Source organism: Lepidochelys kempii, chromosome 3, assembly GCF_965140265.1.
Source record: "Lepidochelys kempii isolate rLepKem1 chromosome 3, rLepKem1.hap2, whole genome shotgun sequence".
NCBI lineage: Eukaryota > Metazoa > Chordata > Testudines > Cheloniidae > Lepidochelys > Lepidochelys kempii.
In genome coordinates, this window is record NC_133258.1 from 3,347,497 (window position 1) to 3,368,679 (window position 21,183).

The 21,183-nt window shown below is 44.9% G+C and overlaps 1 protein-coding gene across 4 annotated transcripts in view; it reads left to right on the forward strand.

Annotated features, from left to right (window-relative positions):
• Positions 1 to 21,183, forward strand: part of SELENOI (selenoprotein I) — a 59,940-nt gene that overhangs the window by 31,802 nt on the left and 6,955 nt on the right. For 2 of the 4 annotated variants that reach the window (XM_073335508.1, XM_073335509.1), the window contains exons 2-9: positions 3,772 to 3,840; positions 4,195 to 4,303; positions 11,301 to 11,375; positions 11,926 to 12,188; positions 13,649 to 13,757; positions 15,212 to 15,260; positions 16,351 to 16,531; positions 17,477 to 17,659. In XM_073335508.1, coding sequence (XP_073191609.1) covers positions 3,772 to 3,840; positions 4,195 to 4,303; positions 11,301 to 11,375; positions 11,926 to 12,188; positions 13,649 to 13,757; positions 15,212 to 15,260; positions 16,351 to 16,531; positions 17,477 to 17,659 — 1,038 coding nt within the window. Of the gene's footprint in view, positions 1 to 2,848; positions 3,022 to 3,771; positions 3,841 to 4,194; positions 4,304 to 11,300; positions 11,376 to 11,925; positions 12,189 to 13,648; positions 13,758 to 15,211; positions 15,261 to 16,350; positions 16,532 to 17,476; positions 17,660 to 21,183 lie in introns of all 4 variants that reach the window. The other 2 variants (XM_073335506.1, XM_073335510.1) reach the window with 2 other exon arrangements.

Consider the following 21,183-nt stretch of genomic DNA (forward strand, 5'->3'; position numbering starts at 1 on the left):
GTTTGTTTTAAACTAGCTGCCTATTCATTTCATTTGGTGACCCCTACCTAGTTCTTGGGTTTATGGGAAGGAGTAAATAATGCTGCTTTATTTACTTTCTCTACACCAGTCGTGATTTATAGATGTCTATCCTATCCCCCCTTAATAGTCTCTTTTCAAAGCTGAAAAGTCCCAGTCTTATCTCTCCATGTGGAAGCTGTTCCATACCCCTAATCATTTTTGTGGCCCTTTTCTGAGCCTTTTCCAATTCCAATAGATCTTTTTTGAGATGAGGTGACCACATCTGCACACAGTATTCAAGATGTGGGTGTACCATGGATTTATATAGAGGCAATATGCAGTGTTCCCTCTAATTTTTCCCATCCACGTACGGAATGAATTTTATGTGCACCAATAGGGAGTCCTATTGTTGCACATAACAAAATTCATGTGGTGCTGGGGGGAGGGGGGGCGGTGAGGGAGCTTAGGGCTAGGGCAGAGGGTTGGGGTGCAGGGGTGTGAAGGCCCCAGCTGGGGGTGTGGGCTCTGGGGTGGGGTCAGGGATGAGGGGCTCAGAGCTGGGGCAGAGGGTTGTGTTACCAGATTTGTCCATTACTTTGGGGTATGCTCCTTCATTAGGGTTACTGTTCTGGGGGAAGGGGGGGGGGTCTGTACTTCTATCCATGTACTGCTTGTGTCACTTGTGTTCTCACATGGAGCTCTAATTCTCCCTTCTGCAAGTTCCCTCCCAATGGAGCTATCCTGCAGGACCGGTTCCCCAGGGCTAGGTTCCTCCAGCCCCAGTGTCAGACCAACACACACATTAACAGAGCACGTCTGAGAGGACCAGGTTAATCAGCGCTCCCAAGCTGATCCCTTATACGTCCCTGGACTCAGCAGACTGGGTTGAACAGCACTTCCAAGCTGCCACCCTCATACGTCCTAGGTTCAGCACATCCCTATCCCTACTTTCATGTTACAATTGTTCTAGTAATAACCCACTCAATGAGCAAACCCCTCAGGATTTTTGGGTACTGCAGGGATCTTTGCTTAGCTGCAGAGCAAATGGGGAAGCCAAAAAACACACATGGGGTGCGGGGGAGAGAGAAGCAACCAGCTTAACCATGAAAGTTATTTATTGCCAAGTAAACCATACAAGGGGAGCCAAACAAAACAGTTAAATTTAAGTTAGATTTAATATTATGATTACAAAAGTCAGGTTTAGAAAACTGTAACTGATCCCACAAGTCAGGGTCAGAAGGCTATACCTAGAGAGAGAGAGAGAAGTTCTCACCACTCCATGAAGCTTGAATCGATCGGGTTCCCAGGTGGTGGTGGTGGTGGTTGAGGGTCCGGAGTGCTGGAGACAGGCAGAGCCCCCAGCACGATCAGTCAGGAGAAGATGAAGTCCCAATGGAACTGATGCGGATTTTGGATCCAGGCATCAGAACACTTACTTGAACATGGGTAGGGGTTTTTGTAGGAAAGAACAATGGTTCAAGGGAGAACACCAGATTAGTTTGTGAGTAAACTGATGGCTCAAGGGAGTATACCAATGTTGTTTTGTTCAGGCTAGACAATAGGAGCTGATCATTCCTGGCTATGGGCGGTGTTCCTTCTAGGGAGCTCACAATGCAATTAGGCAGCTTTAGTATTTTGGATACCAATAAAGGATTTATTACTAGAATTGATCTGATAACTACTGAGCTGGGCAGGCTGGGTTCATTAAGCTTTGGAGCAGAGATTCCCCATCATGCAGTGCTTTTCTGGTCGCAAAGTTCAGTGCGGTTCTTGCCTTGGAATCTCTGTTCTCCATTCTGTATGCTAATGGAGATGCCTCCCTGTCCCATCTTTGATGCAACTGAGAGTGAGTTTGTGTGTGTATGGGGGTGGGGGGGATGTGAGAAAACCTTGATCTATGCAGGAAATAGCCCGACTTGATTATGTAAAGAGTTGTCACTTTGGATGGGCTAGCACCAGCAGGAGAGTGAATTTGTGTGGGGGGGTGGAGGGTGAGAAAACCTGGATTTGTGCTGGAAATGGCCCACCTGTTGATCACTTTAGATAAGCTATTACCAGCAGGACAGTGGGGTGGGAGGAGGTATTGTTTCATGATTTCTGTGTGTATATAAAGTCTGCTGCAGTTTCCACGGTAAACATCTGATGAAGTGAGCTGTAGCTCACGAAAGCTCATGCTCAAATAAATTGGTTAGTCTCTAAGGTGCCACAAGTACTCCTTTTCTTTTTGCGAATACAGACTAACACGGCTGTTCCTCTGAAACCTTTCTTTATCTGGTGATCTTGGGGGCCATTAGGACGGGGTCTCCTTCTTAACAGCCTGATATTACATTGTTCTAATGTAATTTAGATGGAATGTGAGGATGTGACTTTCTGCTACAGATTTTTTTTAAATCTGGCTGCATACTAAGGCCTTAGGCTTTAGGCCTTACAATATGGTTGCAGACAAAGGCTTTATCCTTACAGCACAGCTTATAGGGAACTTAGGCAACATGATATTTTCTGTCTCATTATTTATCCCTTTCTTAATGATTCCAAACATTCTGTTCACTTTTTTTGGCTGCCGCTGCACATTGGATGTTTTCAGAGAACTATTCACAATGACGCCAAGATCTCCTCCTTGAGGGGTAACAGTTAACTTAGATCCCCATCATTTTTATGTATATAGTTGGGATTGCTTTCCAATATGCATTTCTTTGCATTTATCAGCATTGAATTTCATCTGTCATTTTGTTGCCCAGTCACCCAGTTTTGCGAGAGCCTTTTGTAGCTCTTCAGTCTGCTTTGGACTTAACTATCGCCATTCTGAAAACTGACCGTTTATTCCTACCCTTTGTTTCCTATCTTTTAGTCAGTTACGGACCAATGAGAGGGCCTTCCCTCTTATCCTATGACAGCTTACTTTGCTTAAGAGCCTTTGGTGAGGGACGTTGTCAAAGGCTTTCTGAACATCTAAGTACACTATCCACTGGATCACCCTTGTCCACATGCTTGCTGACCCCTTCAAAGAATTCTAGTAGACTGGTGAGGCATGATTTCCCTTTACAAAAGCCATGTTAACTCTTCCTTACAAATCATGTTCATCTATGTGTCTGATAATTCTGTTCTTTACTGTAGTTTGAACCAGTTTGCCTGGTACTGAAGTACTGGGACTGTCATCCATGAGTTTGCAAATATTATTGCCAATGGCTTCGAGATTTCTTCAGCTAATTCCTTCCACACCTTGGAATGAATAGCATCAGGCCCTGCTGACTTGATTTCATTTAAATTAGTTAGAAGAAATCTCTGACGTGTTCTGTACTTATTCTGATCTGCATCCCTTCCCCTTTATTGTCTATGCCGCTAGTCGTCCGGTCACGTTATTTTTCATGTTATATTCATGGGGTTTTTTTGTAAAGGCGTTTTTAGGGGCCAGAGGGGTTGAGGTTTTGAAAATAAATTCAGTAGTCAGACTTTTCCTGAAATATGATAACTTCTGGGCAGGAGTTCCATGAGCATGGAGACTGCAGTGTTCCCAGCAAAGGTGGCAGAGTTTGCTTCAGATTTTCCCATTATCTTTAAAATGTTACTTTCCTATAGAGCAGGGAAACTATGACATCCTTCTTGGGTATGACATACGGTGACTTGTTATCTGACACGCAGCACTGTGAGAACCCCAGAACCAGGGGATGCTTGATCTCTTTGAGATAATTTGATATTGTGTCTAGTCAGTATGTTTATAGGAGACCTGCTGGAGCATTCATTTAACCATATTTCTCTTCCTCTCCTTCACAGTACAGTGCGGTGGACAGCAATCCTCTCTCTCTCTATGTTATGCACCCGTTCTGGAATACTGTCGTGAAGGTGAGAATTCCTGCTGGTCATGTGGTTCTGTGCTGGAAGTAGAAGTGCTAATTTTCTGTCATGGCATAATCTCTTAGACAGGACTGCCTTTTGGTTGAAACAAACTCTGCTTTGTTAATTCCATGACAAATGCCAACCTTCGTCCTTCAAGAAGGACAATAACTGTGAGCGCGATTGCATATTGCATAACCGTCTAAAACTTTATGCTGCAGAATCATAAATGTCAAAAGCCTCTTATCACTGTCTAACACCAGTAAGTCATAACCTCCTCTCTGATGTAGTTAAAAGCAATGTGTAGTGCCTATTGCGTGCGCTAATGTGATTCCTTGTGTGTATTTTTGCCGCTTTCCATAGATTTTCCCTACATGGTTGGCTCCAAATCTGATAACATTTTCTGGCTTCCTGTTGCTTGTCTTCAACTTCTTCCTCATGGCATACTTTGACCCTGATTTTTATGCTTCCGGTAAGACTGCTTTTTTTTAAGTGTACATTTTAGAGCATGTGAGTAATAAAAGATCGGATTCTCATGTCTTCCTATACCATAGTTTTGCAATTTCATGTGCTGACTGATATGGCTTGCTTATCTACTGCTCTGGAGTGTTCTTTGGTTTTGAAATATCTATGTGGCAAGAAGTCAAGGACAGAAATCGCTGGGTGATACTACACTAACGCAACCAAAATGTGACTCATTCCTTCCAGTTTTGTGAGAGGGAATAGCCAATGTTAAAACCAAACCCCAAAATTTGAGTTCTTTGTACCTTTTAAAGTCAAGATGAACTTTGACACACACAGTCAAAAAAATATAAAACAACCCAAACAAACTCCCTTATGTTATTTATAGCCTCGAGGAAGAACAATAATACATTTGGGTGCCAATAACCTGCCTTGCTGATAAAATACCAATTTTAGGTTGCTGGCCTGCTTGTCTTTGTCCAGTTCATTTATTTTTACAGTGCTGTGTGTGCACCAGTGCTATATAACTAATCGTGTTCTTTAAAAAGGTAAAATTTGCCACTGGTACCTGTTTTTTGTTGGATTTAGAGTAATCTAAATTGGATTTAAATACACCCAAACACTACATGCTACATGTGTGTACCTTTATCTCCCTCTTCTGATGGATGACAGTTCAGTCTTTTCACAGTCTGTTACAGTCCTCCTTGTCATCATGCTAAAGGATGGGCAAGCAGACTTTATATCTGGGCTAGTAAATTTATATGGCAGTCTTGAAAGGCTGTTTTGACATTAAGGGCTGATCTGCACTGAAAACTTACATCAGCACAGGTACATCTCTCAGGTGTGTGAAAAATCCACACCTCTGGAGAAACGTAGCTATTCTGACTTAACCCCTGATGTAGAGGGGGCCAGGCTGATGGAAGGAAGAATTCTTCCCTTGACCTAGCTACCGCCTCTTGGGGAGGTGGCTTAACTACAGTGAGAGGAGAACTCTCTCCCATCGTAGTACTGAGCATCTACGCTGGAGTGCTGCAGCGGCACCCCGCTGCGCTCTGACGTGTAGACCAAGCCGACGTTTCTTTTGTCTGCATTTGTTCAAGAGAGAATCTAAAATGATTTGCTTTCTGGAAGTCTTTGTAGTATACCCCATAATCTCTACGGCAGGGCTTGCCTGTGTCTGTCCGGCATCCCATGTTGGAATGGCTCTTCCTAAACATCCGACTAAATACTTGATGAGAGAAAAGGCATAAGAAAGGAATAAGAAGGTTTGTAACCAAAAAAAAAAGGAAGAAGTTTGGCCCTTTATCACTTGCCCTTGCACCTTTGTCTTGTCATAGATCTGGGTGTTGGCTCTAAAGCTGTGCAAATAATGAGGCTTAACAAACTGTGTGTTGTTCTGGGCACTTTTGTAACTTTAATAGTGTTCGAAGGCACAGAAGTGAAGGCTATGAGAATCTCCCCTTTGAAGGATGTGCAATCTCCCTTGAAGTGTTTTTTGTCTTCCTATCCTGTAACAACCTTGCACTTGGCTTAAGTAAATGTAAAATGCTACCATTTTGATTTGGTGGTAGTGTTTTGCATCCGCATTGTACTAGGGTAAATGACTAGACACGTGCTGGGTCAGAGAATTGGACCCTGAATTAATACTGAACATTATTAATCTGAGGTCTAATTTGTGTGCCCAGTTACATGCCATCATATAATCCCTTCTCATGGCTAATCTCGTGTAAAGAACAAAACGAGATGGCTGTTATTGATGACAGCAAATGTAATGTCTCTTCAGATTTTGTTTCACGTGTCAGCTAGCTAGGATCTTGTTGGAAAAAGCAATAGCTGTAATGGGTCAATCACCAAAATCCAGCTGGAGATCTGAGAAGCACGAGTGAAGCTGCAATTATTAGCAGCTGAGAGGGAATTCTGCACATTTTGTTCCTTGGAGCAACTGGCAAATTTCACTAGCAAGAATACTTCTGTGCTGTAGTAATCATACACCGCCCTGGAAAGCTACAAATTTAAAAATGAATAACTCTTTTAAGATGGGGGCGCAATTCCCTGTTTCAACATTTGTCCAATCGCAGGTTCATGTTGGCTGCTTATGCAGGGAAGATACGTTGTGGTGTCCTCCATCTAGGAGAGCTAGTTATGTCAAGCTGTTGACTGCCCGAAAGGGCTTGGGGGCACAAAGTGCTGAACTAGCCTTTCATCTTGAAGACATGTACAAATGTTTGTGGTTTGCAAGTGAAATGAGCTCAGTGATCTCATCCCACTCCACAGAATTCTGTTAACGTTAGTGCTGTACCGTTATTCTGTCCCCAGTAGGGAGTCAGCTGAATTTCAGAAAGGTCTGGTACTCGCCAAAAAACTCCTGTAACACTGGATTGCTAGGAGGAGGCGGTGCCAAACCATGGTACCTTTGGCATGGCCATCATCTTTCCTCTTCCCAATGGATAGTTGTGACCGTAGGCAATAGAAGGTCTGCTTCCTTCTGCTCCCTTCTTCCAGCACTGCCCTCACTGCTCCCCTTTGTCTAATGGACTTTTGTATCAGACCTTCCTGCTTCCATCATTGCAGTTTCCTTTCTCCCTCAGAGACTGAAGTCATGAAACGTGGCAGGCAGCAGGTTTGTCTCATTCCTCGGTCTTATGATCTGTTTTTCATAGTACCCGTGAATCATACAATCCAATGGAGAAGCCCCATCAGATCGTCCCGTCCATTTCCCTACTAGAGCAGGCTTGTCCTCTGCAGGACGTTCTCAAAGTGTTCAGGCCTAAAGTTCCAAAGGATGGGGTTTGCATCATCTCACTTGAGAAACTAGTGCATCACCTGGGCATGATTCTTATGATTGGATCTTGTGCCCTGTGCTGAGAGACAGGCAGAACACCCCACAATCCAACCCTTTGGTCTGTAAGAGCAGTAGAAGTAGGTCAGGGTGTGAACCCACCAGGGGAAAGTTCTCGAGTTCCAAAGCTTCAGTCTCTGATTTATTTTCAGGATTTCATCAACTGCTATGACCAGTGAGGGAGGGAAGCTTCAAGCAATGTGCATGTGGCAGGATATGGTCTGTTGTAGATGACCAGATACACTGTCTCTTCTGCCTGGGCATCAGACATGCTAATGCTCTCAGCATATGTCCTTCCTGAATGGGTTTTTCCTTTAAATTACTCCAGGCCGGCCATAGGCCAGATTTATAGGGAAGGGTCTGTAAGTCAACCCCTGGATCATGTTGTTGAACGTCTCCTAACACCTTTTCACCTTTCTTATGTCTGTTCGGTAATGCAGTTCCTATAACTGATTTGCTGTACTGATTTGCCACTATCCACAAACTGTGACTCTTAATACAAACAAACAAGAACTCTCAGCAAAAGAGCTGCCAGAATTAGGTCTCTAAGACCAGAGTGTATAAGTCCACTTCTAGTTTTTTAGAAACTAATTAGTCATTTTATTAAAGTCATTCTTGACAGAATCAGTATAATTTCCGAAATATCATTGGAGAAAAAATGGAAAGAACACTTATGGCTTTGTATTGCAATTCCCATAAACCAGATATTTGATCTGCAGTGTTTCTTCTCATAATATGCAGCAGTAGCAAGTTTAAATTGGAGAAAAATAATATCTGTTAAGTTCACTATCCGTGTTAATATCCTGCTGAAATGAACGTTTAAATGTTTACTGGATCTGATATTTAGCTCCAGTCAAATGGGATTTCCAGGTATTTGGCCAAATACTAATAATACTTGGCACTTATGTATTGCTTTACATATTCAGAATACTTTTTGGATATTAATCACCAGATTACAGGGACAAAGAGAGACAGTGGTAGCAGGGCCCTAACTTATTCAGGAAGTGGTATATTGCTGCAGACAGGAGAATCAGGTGGACGGGGAGGGTGGTGTGGGTACCCCTACAACCTTATCTCAGATTTCATCTCTCCTGTCCTTGGCCAGAAACCATGCCCTGCAGGTGGAAGGCTGGTTGCTACCTCAGCTGTCTGTCTAGCACACATATAAAGCCAAATGCCAGCCTGAGCTGGTGGTGTTGGTCAGGATTTAGGTGCACTGGCAGAATGTGCGGTGTATGATAAACTTACACTGAGCTTGCTTCTAACTCTTGGTTTTCATCAGTGGCACTGATGGAGGTTGGGCATCGCTTGAGGTCTAAATCACCAGAGGGTAAAATTCTGGCCCTATTGAAGGCAATGGCAAAGCTTCCATTGACTTTTTACCAAGATTTCACCCAGAATTTTTAGGGGAAATGGGCACATCCTACTTGGGCATGGTGTGGAAGAATGTCGTCCCTACTCTAGCTGCGGACTCTGGAGAGCATTGTGCTCCCTATGGAGTAACGTTCCATGTTGCAGGCGTGACTAACTGTTTAACGAGTTCTTAGAGATTAATAACCATAACTGCAACCCCCTGATCGTCTTACTGCTTAGAAAGTATGTCAGTCTGGTGTCCCCAGTTTGGAGTGAGGAGAACGGGTATACTTTAAGTGTAATCTCTGTTCATCCAGCAATTTAAACTATTTACAGGAAGCAGACTTTAAAATGCTCTTGCTATGATACCCCTAGAAAAAGTGTCGGGCATGTTTTAGGGCTGTGACTCATGGGGTAAGGTGAAGATTTTGTAATGGGTATTTTTAGTAGAAGTCATGGACAGGTCGCAGGCAATAAACACAAATTCATGGAAGTCCGTGACCTGTCCCCGGCTTTTACTAAATACCTGGGGAAGGAGTTCTAACAGGGATGTCAGCTGCTGCTCCAGCCCTGCCACTGTTTCTGCAGCAAGGGCCATCCACAGCTGCTCCAGCCCAGCACCTGGGGGGGGGGCTGCTCTGGTGGGGGCTGAAGTCATGGAATTCCATTAAAGTCAGAATCTGACACAATCCTATCGTTACTCAAGGGGTTTTGAAAAGTCCTTACTGGTCCTCTGTCATCCTAGTGAGGAGGGATAGCTCAGTGGTTTGAGCATTGGCCTGCTAAATCCAGGGTTGTGAGTTCAATGCTTGAGGGGGCCATTTAGCGATCTGAGGCAAAAAAAAATTGGGGATTGGTCCTGCTTTGAGCAGGGGGTTGGACTAGATGACCTCCTGAGGTCCCTTCCAACCCTGATATTCTCTGATTCTATGATTTCGGCTGGGGAAAAGATAGTGAAAGTAAGGAACAGCGTACCTGGTGTGGAGGATATATATTGTCTGTCCAATGACTCCATATGTAAGAACAGCCTACCTTCTTTAGTTCCTAGATGTATACATTTACATTGAGGTTAAATATAAATGTATACATCTAGGAACAAAGAATATAGGCCATACTTACAGCATGGGAGACTCTATCCTGGGAAGCAATGACTCTGAAAAAAGATGGGGGGGGGGTGTACTGGATAATCCACTGAATTTGAGCTTCCACTGGGGCCAAAAGACCCTGGGAGGCATAAACGGGAATCTTGAGTTACAGCAGAGAGGTTATTTTAGCTCTGTATCTGGCCCTGGTGTGACTGCTGCTGGAATCCTGTGTCCAGTCCTGGTATCCACCGTCCAAGAAGGATGTTGATTGATTAAAGAGGGTTCAGAGAAGAGCCATGAGAACGATTAAAGGATTGGAAAAGCTGTCTTATAATGATAGACTCAAGGAGCTCAATCTATTGGACAAAGAGAAAGTTAAGGGGCAACTTGATTACAGTCTATATGAGTATCTACATGGGGAACAAATATTTTAATCATGGGCTCTTCAGTCTAGCAGAGAAATGTCTAACACGATCCAATGGCTGGAAGTCGAAGCTCAGTAAATTCAGACTGGAAATAAGGCCTAATTTTTTAACAGTGAGAGTAATTAACCATTAGAACAGTTTACCAAGAGCTGTGGTGAATTCTCACTGGCAATTTTTAAGTCAAGTTTGGATCTTTTTCTAAAAGCTCTACTCTAGGAATTATTTTGGGGCAGTTCTCTGGCCTGTGTTATACAGGAGGTCAGACTAGATGATCACAATGCTTCCTTCTGGCCTTGGAATCTATGAATCTGTGCATCCCCCCTGTTTTCATGCAGTCCTGTCTCAGAATAGAATCATGCTTTGCAGCTGTTTTTGCTCAATTTTGTCATCAGTAAGTAAGCAGTTGGGAACTTCTATCTTTGCCCACCTCTGTTTCCATGACAGGAAAGCATCTTCGCTTTCAGTGACAGGATCGTGATTCCATGGCACGCGGCTCATGAACTCACCCTGTCCTGTCATCGCTCTTAACTTCTGTGACTGCAACCTGCCACAAAATAAATACGTTAAAAATGAAAGCTCCCCCATGTGGAGACAGAATTTCATCTTGCCCACAATGGTTTTCTCACAGCACAAAGATCTGGAACTCTTGCTCTGTGTCCCCCGTAAGGGTGAATGTGGGGGGGTGCAGAAGGCAACAAAGCCATCCTAGCAGTGAAATCCAGGATCATGGTGTACCGTAACTAGGTACTTTAAGTATCAGAGGGGTAGCCATGTTAGTCTAACTTTAAAGTTAGGTACTTTTAACTTTCATCCCAGGAAATGCAGATCTATCTAATTACAATCTAGAATTTATCCTGTGCTCTAAAGTCTTCGACTTAAAATAGCGCATGAGTAAACATTTCAAAAGTGCCTAAGTTCCATTGAAAATGTTGCATGTTTTAGGGTGTGGGGAAAGGAGGCAGATGCTGTATTTGAGCGTGTGAAACTTGAGTGTGTGCCCAGATCTTTGACAAATTCAGCAAAAAGCGTGATCTTCAGGATCTACTGGATGCCTTGCGGAAAGAAGCGTAAGATAATGCTGGTAGGAACTGAGCAGGTGAAGGCTGATGTGATGCATCTCCTTTTGGTAGTAGAAGCACATTGAAAGAATTTAAAGGAGCCTCCTCATGACAGTGTGATGACCCACAGATTTGGATGGAATCTTGTTGCAATTAATTGCTAAAACGATTCTTGTTGAAAGCATCTCTTGTACCAAAGCATAACCTGCTGATGTGTCTGTACTCATCTTCTTTCCAATCTTGACAGCACCTGATCGTGAGCATGTTCCGAATCGAGTGTGGATCATGGTGGGTCTCCTCAACTTCGTGGCATATACACTTGGTAAGACTTAAGATTCTCATGATGTGTCTTGGATTTCTAATGTGCCTATCATCATAATGACTTTAATTAGTCAAGTGAACTGTTGTCATAGTTCTGTGTTTCCCAACCCCTTCCCTTCAGCCCCCCCTCCCCTCCCCCCCCCCAAAAAAGGGACCAAAACTCTGATTCTGGGTAACTCCTCAGTTCCCTGCCACCCCTTGCTCTGGGGTGTTGTGAATGATGTATCGCTGGCTGAGATGCCTCTGGAAACTGCCACTCGTTCCAGGGAGGAACGTAAAAGTAGATGTCTCTTCCTATCAGAACTGACTTTATGGGGTTACTTGTGAAATATTGAATGCAGATTGTTGTTAAATATTTAACATAGACTCTTCCGAAGGTGTTTTGTGTTTTTTATTTATTTATTCAGTCTGTGCACCCCCAGGGACAGTGCTGGATCCTGAAGCTGGTTGCTGACTTCTCAGCAGTGCACAAATTATCTGGCTGCTGCAGAGGAGTCCCTCGCTTTGCATGGGGATGTTTAACTTTGCCTCTCTGTGCACTTCCCTTCCAGATGGTGTTGATGGGAAGCAAGCGCGCCGAACGAACTCCAGCACTCCCTTGGGGGAGCTCTTTGACCATGGCCTGGACAGCTGGGCCTGCATGTTCTTCGTAGTGACCGTTTACTCCACCTTTGGGCGGGGATCCAATGGTGTCAGCGTCTTCATTCTCTATCTGCTCTTATGGGTGGTTTTGTTTTCCTTCATCCTCTCCCATTGGGAGAAATATAACACAGGGATTCTCTTCCTGCCCTGGGGATATGACATCAGCCAGGTGGTAAGTAGCCCTTCTGCCTCTTGATTTCAAAATACTAGTTTAGAAAACAGTGGGCAAGCTTTGGTGAATTGCCAGAACTATTTGCGTAGTGTGTGTAGGGGCCTGTGCTGCCCTGGCATCTTTCCCTTGGTGACCTCTGTCCAGGTAGTCATAAAGTGCCCGTCGCCAGACCTAACCCTAACCATATTCTGACCTCTTCAGGGGGGAGAACTTTCTGGCAGAGGACAGAGAGCTTGGTTGCAGGGTGCAATAGTGGGAACTGTATCATCAGTGCTGGTTTATGAAGCTCTGATTCAGCAAAGCAGACTGTTCACATGATTAAAGTAAGGTTTAATGAATCAAGGAACAAGGGAGGAAGTTATAATGAAACTTTTACTGCATAATTAGATTGGGACAGATCTAATTTCTCTTTAGCAGAGAGGTGATGTGTGTGACAAGTATCTTTATGTTGCCATAGGTTTTTGCATTAGCAGGAAATGAAATGTCTTTAAAAATTGGATACTAATAATTGTTGGTTGTCCAAAACTGACGGGGCCTGGGATTCTGTTGGGGCACTAGTGTAACAGTACCGACTTAGCGGTTTATACTTGTGTGCGATTGAATCGGGTCCAGTGGTTGTAGAAGCACTGATTGCCACGAGTTCAGGTATCTACTGAATCGTTGTACAACACTAGAAATTCCCTTGAAAGCTGCCCCTTCTGTCAGGAAAATCATGGTTTCTCTAGTCCTTTGCAATCAGTCATCCTCTGGCCTGTGTCTCCAGTTTCTCCTAACCTGGCACTAATCCATGGTGCATTTTCCTGATCATGCATCAAACAATTCTAAGATACCATTGTTTGGTTTGCTACAGGAGGCGGTTAGACATGGGTCTGGCGGCTGGTGCTGGGGTGCTGTTGAAGTACAACCATCCTCTGTTTGTGCTGGTCAATCCAGTAGTGGGGTGGGGCTATCCCCAGGTGCATGTGCAAACCCCATTGGCTGCAGATAGCTCGGGCAGGGGGGCAGGGCAGGGCATCACAGGCCCCTCTCCTTGCTATCCACTTTCCGGACTGGCCTTAAAACTCACAGTGACCAAGCAGCCTTTGCCTCACCCCAGGTCTCATTGACCTCCCTTTCCAGACTAGCAAAGAGGCTTCCTTGGTCATGTTGCCGGAAGCAGAGGTAGGGCTGGTTCCTGACATGCAGTCAGCGTAGGCACCTGGGAATGGGGGCATATGTTTGGGGCCCCAAGTAGTTCCGAAAGCTGCACTCGGGTACTGGGGTTGCATCTGACCTGGAGATACAGGCTTCCTCTTGTTTTAAAGCTAAAGCTGGGTAGTGAAAATCTGATTGGAAAGCAACGCTAGCAGCTCCTGGAGCTGCCTGGTGAGGAATGGTCACCCCACCAAAAGCACATTTGGTCTGACCCGTCTTTCCAGCTGCTAATACTTGTCTGCGCTCTCTCTGCATTTCCTTTTCAGACCATTTCAGTTGTCTACATAGTGACAGCGATTGTGGGAGTTGAGGCCTGGTATGCACCTTTCCTGTTTAATTTCTTATATAGAGACCTATTCACTGCAATGATTATTGGTAAGAAGCTCCATGTTGAAGCCTATTTTTAACCACCTCCTCTTTACCAATAGCCAGTGTTTCACTTTAAAAACCCGTCCACATCTGTTTATATTTTTAGCAAAGAGAAACTTAGTAAAATATCTCTGTAGAAAACTTGCCTCAACGAGTCTTGATCTAGATTGAAAGCAACAAAATGCACAGGGTCTGATGCTAAGCCAGTTCTCACCAAAACCTCAATGGGACAAGTCGCCATGGGCTGCCTCTAACTTATATACAATAGAGAAGATTGCAGCCAACTTCCTCCTTTAATACAAACAAAGCTCCAGGAGGGAGGTGGTCCCAGTATGCAATGCTCCATGCTGCTTAGCTTAGTATGGAAGTAATACATGCTAGGACTTGTTTCCAATCTGCACCCTCTTACTAAACATCAAGGGTGGCTGTGAACGGCTCTGCGGCTGCAGTCTGTCCACCCCCTGAGCTAGATAATAGGTCTGTATTTAGAAGCCTCAGCCACTCTGGCATCTATCTAGCTGTTGCAGTAGATTGGTCTGTAGTTCCGCAAGAATGAGTTGAGCCTCGAGTGTGAGAAGATATAAATCTACAGCATTATTCTTCTCCACAGAGTTGTGTGTCAAACTTCCCCTTCACGTCAGCCTGAGAGCTGAAAAGCGTTCAGGTTGGCTGGCCCGGAAGGAATTGGGTGGCTTTACTGCTGTCTTGTTTTGAATGTATTTATGTTTCACCCTTTGGAAAGAAAAGTAATTTGGTACCACTAGCCTTCAAAAGATGCCTTCTGAGGCAGCTTTCCTGCTGGGAGGTCATGGGCGAACTTCAGCTTTATTCTATTTAATCTCTTAGCTGCTGACCACCCTGGCAGCTTTCAAAGTGCGTTGGGGTTTCATGGAACTTTGGCCCTTCAGGGAGGTCCATGAAAGTTAGTCAAATGACTAAAGCTTTTGTTAATGGCAGTTCTCCATGTCCTAAATGGTGCTCATTAAATATAGGTAGTTTTTGTTTACATCTATCCTTATAATAACCTTACTGTGTCTGAAATATGTCCTCGCATGAAAAAGTGAAACCATTGATGATGCTTTCTCTGCTGCCCACTAGGTGTCTTGTTGGGAATTATGGTCAAAACGCAGATAAATATGTTTTCACTAAAATAAATAGTTATTTCCATAAATGCATTTATTGGCACTTCACTAACCAAGGCAGTGCTTTTCCTGAAGAGCTGAGTCAAATATACAAATCATGTTAGTGGCCATTAAAAAAATCTGAGCAGCAGTGGGGTGACAGTGGGTTTAAGTAAGCCTTTTAGCTACTGTAATGTTGCAAATGACTGTTAAAAAAAAAATAATAAAAAAATGCATGATGGTTAGGAGACTGTCACCACCAATGCTTATAAAGGAGTTTGGGGATTGCGTTGGACTCTGAATTACTACGCTGCCTGAACTTAGATCTTTCTCTTTCAGGGTGTGCGCTCACAGTGACTCTGCCTATGAGTTTGATTAACTTTTACAAGTAAGTTTTCCAAAAATCATGTGAACTAACTAATTCTGTAGGGTTTGAGGCACCGCATGGGATGATCCTCTTCTGCTAGGCGTTAGCCATGCAGAATACTACAGAAGGAAGTAGATGGAGAGCACGTTGTATTGGTGGCCCAGCACTGCCCAGGCTGTAATAGGAGAGCCAGGACTGGGTGTAGCTTTCTGTAAACTAGACTCCTTATAAACTTTCCTTACCTTCACTGGCAGCTTCCCTGGAGCCCCAAAGGCACTCCTGATTAAGATGGAGAAGCTGTTAAGTTGCTGCCCTTATGAATACACTAATACAACTTGCTGTGAGCACAGGTCCCTGCATGCAGGCCAAGCAGCTCAGATCAAGTGGAAGCAGTTCATTTTGGGATCTCTGGTCTCTGCTGCTGTATTAGCGGCATGTCTAGCTCTATAGTCAGAGAAGAACAGGGCAACCTGGGAAGTCGCCCCTTGGGGGATTGAGTTAGGGGGTGGATTCCAAAATGCAATCCTCCCCGCTCCCCACACTTTACTTATTTTAATAACAAAATCCTGCATTTCCCATACAGATTTCCTGATTTGCAGACGTTAACAGGTGACCCTGATAATGGCTGCTTTGAATATTGAACTAGCCATGAATCGCCTGGCATAAATCTGGATGATCTGATTCTTTGATCAACCTACTCTGACGATATAGCCTCTTACCGGCTCTGCAAGAAGGAAGTTGTGCAGGAAACCTTGTCTTTCTCATCTGAATTGTTTCCTGAACCCAGGCCCAGTGTCGTAGTCTGAACTCCATTTGGGAGCCCCTGTTCTCCCCTTTGTTACCAGCTCCCTAAAAGCTGCATCTGAGATTGGCCAGTTATTACTTCCATTTTGAAATCCATCGCCCATTTTCTCATACAACAGCTAAATTCCTACTGCTGGGCTCTGCTCAGCCTGTTGCATGCCTTACTCCACTTCAGGAAAGGTGCCCAAGGCTAGTTGGGCACTTACCTGGATTGGAGAGCTCCCTGAGGAAGGCTTGTGCCTGCCTCTGTTAGAAGCTGTGGCTTCCAAGAGTTTGACGTAAGATTTGTGTTCCTTTTGCCTTTCAGGGCCTATAAAAGTAACACTCTGAAGCACAGGTCAATGTATGAAATCATGCTGCCGTTCTTCTCGCCAGCATTGCTGTTCATTCTGTGCATGATCTGGATCTTCATGTCACCATCAGACATCCTGGAGGTCCATCCCAGGCTCTTCTACTTCATGGTTGGAACAGCCTTCGCCAACATTTCAGTAAGAGTGCTGTTTCTCCGCTAAAATGCATGTGAACGGGGGTCGCTGATTTGAATTAACACAATGGTGAGGCCTAGCAGTTTGTCAGGCAACATTGTATGAACTATCCAGTCTGCTCATGAGGTGGAAAGGCAAGTCACAAACCCAGAATGAAAATGCCAGGAATTGTGGATTGGATCCATTATAAGGGCAGGCACTGAAGTGGGCAGGAGAGAAAGGCGGACTCCTTTAGAGGTGAAAAACGTTCCCTATAAACCAGATCTGACTTTTCCCAAACCAGAGAAATCCCAGCATGTGCTTTTTTTACCCTTCCCTGATACTAGATAACAATACACTTAACTGAGTTCCTGCTCTCTCAGCTTTAACATGGCCACTCGCAAGGTTCTTGGTGAAATTGGTTCAGCTGTGTGTTGTCACATCTGCCTGCGTACGTGAAAGCCCCCTGCCCTCATCCCCCCAAATCATGACTACTGTTAAGCTGTGGAATCCGTGTCTTGCATGACAAACGGGCCGCCGTAGTGGTGGTGTTTAGGAAGACGTGCAGCTTTATTCATAGATCTGTCACTACCCTCGGACTGTGCCCAGAAGCAGGGCTTTCTGTCTTTCTCACTCTGCAGAGTTTTTTACTAACTTTCCAGATAAGTTTGGTCAGATTTGACCAGAATGGGCCAGTCAATGCAAATCAATCCTTGTGATGGTCTGCTCTTGATGTGGACTTCTCTGGTTATATGCACAAGAGGAATTCATGTCAAAATGGAAACTTTCTCAGTATTTGGGAAACTTTAGAGCAGATGATTGTCCATGATTTAATAAATATCGTTCTAGATAAGTACATGGCCCTCATTGCCATATTCTGAGTGAGTGATTCATGGGTTACAGAGGCTCGCGTTGGAAGGAAACCAAAGCATATCTAACAAACTTCTTTCCCCCTCCTGCCCCCACCAGTGCCAGTTGATCGTGTGTCAGATGAGTAGTACCCGGTGCCAGCCTCTCAACTGGATGCTGCTGCCATTAGCCCTGGTCATCTTTGTGGTGATCTCTGGAGTTGCACCCCATTGGGAAAATCATCTTCTATACCTACTGACTGCTCTCATTACCCTGGCGCACATCCACTATGGAGTAGGAGTGGTAAGTCTGCCTTTGGGCTTGGGGTTTCACTGTAGCGGCTCTGCTTGTAGAATTTACTGTGTTCCATTGCTGTTCAGTTTTGCAGGGGGTGTCGCATTTAAACCCTGGAATACTAGGTGGAATACCTCTGATCCAAAAGCATTTGCCAGGCAGATTGAGGCATTTATATAAAATGTGAAAGGAAGCTAAATAGGTGGCATCTGAAAGCTCTTATTTTGTATACCAGGAACCGACAGCCTGGCTGCAGCAGAAATTCTTCTAGTCGTTTAATTTAAAGACTGGGTCTGATCCAAACCCTGGATCCACATCCTGTTTTAGATCACAGTTTGCAGCTTAAAACATAGGAACCACACACTGGTGAAACATGGATTTAATGCTCCCAAATTCCAATGTAGTTACGGTTCTATTGGTCAGAAAAATGCCAAGATCATAGAATCATAGAATATCAGGGTTGGAAGGGACCCCAGAACGTCATCTAGTCCAACCCCCTGCTCGAAGCAGGACCAATTCCCAGTTAAATCATCCCAGCCAGGGCTTTGTCAAGCCTGACCTTAAAAACCTCTAAGGAAGGAGATTCTACCACCTCCCTAGGTAACGCATTCCAGTGTTTCACCACCCTCTTAGTGAAAAAGTTTTTCCTAATATCCAATCTAAACCGCCCCCACTGCAACTTGAGACCATTACTCCTCGTTCTGTCATCTGCTACCATTGAGAACAGTCTAGAGCCATCCTCTTCGGAACCCCCTTTCAGGTAGTTGAAAGCAGCTATCAAATCCCCCCTCATTCTTCTCTTCTGCAGGCTAAACAATCCCAGCTCCCTCAGCCTCTCCTCATAACTCATGTGTCCCAGTCCCATAATCATTTTTGTTGTCAGAATGGGATCCAGAGACTGGGTTGGGCAAATCTCTAATTTTAAATAAATTATTCGGGGACTTAGCTAGGTACCATTCGCTTCCTAACATTTCACCTTACTTAGAACTTATTTTCTGTAGGCTGCAGCTGCTGGTGGGTAGCACATGACTGTACACTCGAATCAGTCTGACCCTGACTCCGGTAGGGGGCACTGCTTGGGCGGACAGCCTTAATGTGTTAACCCGAACACAGTGTTTCTGCCCTGTATACAGATTTATAATCTTTCCCATAGGTGTTAGCTGATTTTTTTCATACTGCGCCTTTTAAATATTGCTTTCAGATGCCCCAGGCATACTGTAGCTAGAACTCTGTCTGAAGTGCAGTGGTTATGTCTGGCTAACTAAAGAGTGAACAAAATTACTAAAGAACCTGAATCACTGATGTAGAACCTGCCATATTTCAAGCTTCTGGGAGGAGTTCATCTGCTGGGGAGAATCTGGGAAGGGAGAGCACCGTGGAATAGTCTCCCCTGTATACAGATGCCTTCAGGGATCAAGGAAGCACTGTAGCCAACTGTGGGAGACTGGCACTGTGTGAAGGAATTGGCAGGACACAGAACATCTAGGCAGTGGGAGTGCTGCTCAGTGGGAAAAGCCCAGTTGGGTTGTCCTAGGTCAACTGAACAGGAAAATGACCAGCTCGGCAGCCAGAGTGGGAACCCAAGCACTTGTTGCTTCAGGCCAGCTCAAAAATATGTACGCTAGCTGCTTACAAGATACGGGTTTGACGCAGGACTCAGTGGGTGACGTTCTTGGGCCTGTTACGCAGGAGGTTGGACTGATGGTCGTCATGGTCTCCTCTCGCCTTATACTCTATGAAAACCCCACCCATTTGAACCCCTTTGTAAGACACACCAGTGGGTGAGAGTGAGCCTGCAGTTTCTCCTCCTGAGTTGCGGGTGAGCAGGCCTTGGGTGATGTGGTTGCTTAGCTGCCATGCTGTATGTGTTGGTCGTTTCCTGCCAGCCGTATGAATGGCTTTAAAAACAACTCTGAAATTTCACAAAAAGAAAATTTGTTAGTCTCTAAGGTGCCACAAGTACTCCTTTTCTTTTTGCGGATACAGACTAACACGGCTGCTACTCTGAAATCTGAAATTTCAGCCAGCCTAATGACTTGACATAGCTCTCTGCATAATCACATCAAAAAGCAAATTTCCTGAATGCAGCCTTTAAGTCTGACGTGGCTTTCCGCTGTCTGTCGAGAGGAAACGAGCCCTTTCTGCCTTTTGAAGGTCACTGCGAGAGGAGGCTTCTCAAGGATAATTAAAAGCGGGTCTCCAAATCTCAGACATACTGTCTCTTGGCACAGTTACATACCAATGTCCTGTTTTTACTGTCATCTGGTGGGAGTGGCGAGGCAGGACAGTCTAGTGCCGGCACTGTTATGAGAGGGTGCTGTGTAGCTGCTTTCTGACTACCGCGCTCTGGAAGCGAGCTAGCCTCTGCTCTTTGTTTTTGCAGTTCATGTGTGACTAGTATTCAACTGAGTGACTTACATATGCCCTTGTTACTTTTTTAGCTAAAGGGGGCGCGGGGGGAGGGATAGCTCAGTGGTTTGAGCATTGGCCTGCTAAACCCATGGTTGAGAGTTCAATCCTTGAGGGGGCCATTTAGGGATCTGGGGCAAAAATTGGGGATTGGTCCTGCTTTGAGCAGGGGGTTGGACTAGATGTCCTCCTGAGGTCCCTTCCAACCCTGAGCTTCTATGATTCTATTCTACGATTCTATGAGCATCGGCTTCACAGCTCACAACAGGCCAGACGCATTCAAGAACAAGTGCATGTTCAGTGAGGAAAGGCAGTAAACTTAAAAACTGATCAAAGGAAATGCATTTGGTGTGCAATGTGCAATTAGCCTTAGAACTCACTGCCACAAGATACCATTTGAGACCAAGAGTGTAAGATTCCATAAAAAAGTGTAATGAAACTATCCAGCTACTTTGGGTAGGCTACAAATCTCTTGGTAAGGTGTAGAAACCTTAATGCTTCAGGGCTAAAACCAGCCACTAACAGGTGAGGAGGGTTAGGGCACAAATTTCCTTTGGAGAAGCCTGCCCAGAACTGATCCCCTTGGGGGTTTCTTGCGCTTGCCTCTGGTCATAGAATCATAGAATATCAGGGTTGGAAGGGACCTCAGGAGGTCATCTAGTCCAACCCCCTGCTCAAAGCAGGACCAATCCCCAATTAAATCAAATTGGTCGCCGTGCAGCAAAGCACAGCACTGCATTAGATGGACTGTTGGGAATTGCCAGACCAGAGAAGTATTTGATTAGTCACAACCTCTTAGACGGTCAAATGCTGGACCCCACAGTGCAAACCCCAGTGGCATGCTTTGAAGGAGCGTCAGTCTTCCCCCCATCTGGTGGAGTGCAGAGTTGGTGCAGCTGCTCCACCCCAGTCTGGACTAGTGGCTTGTGGGCTCTGTGTACCAGAGGCTTTGGCCTGGAGGGAGCCTGCCGGCATTATCACAATCCATCCTGTCAGTGGAGAGAGGGGTATTTCAGAGAAGTACTCCAGTTCGCGAAGTGTCCTGAGTGGCAGGCCTGGCCATGCACAGCAGGAACATGGTGTTCCTGTGAGACAGGTCTCGTGCACCCATGTGGGGTGATTCG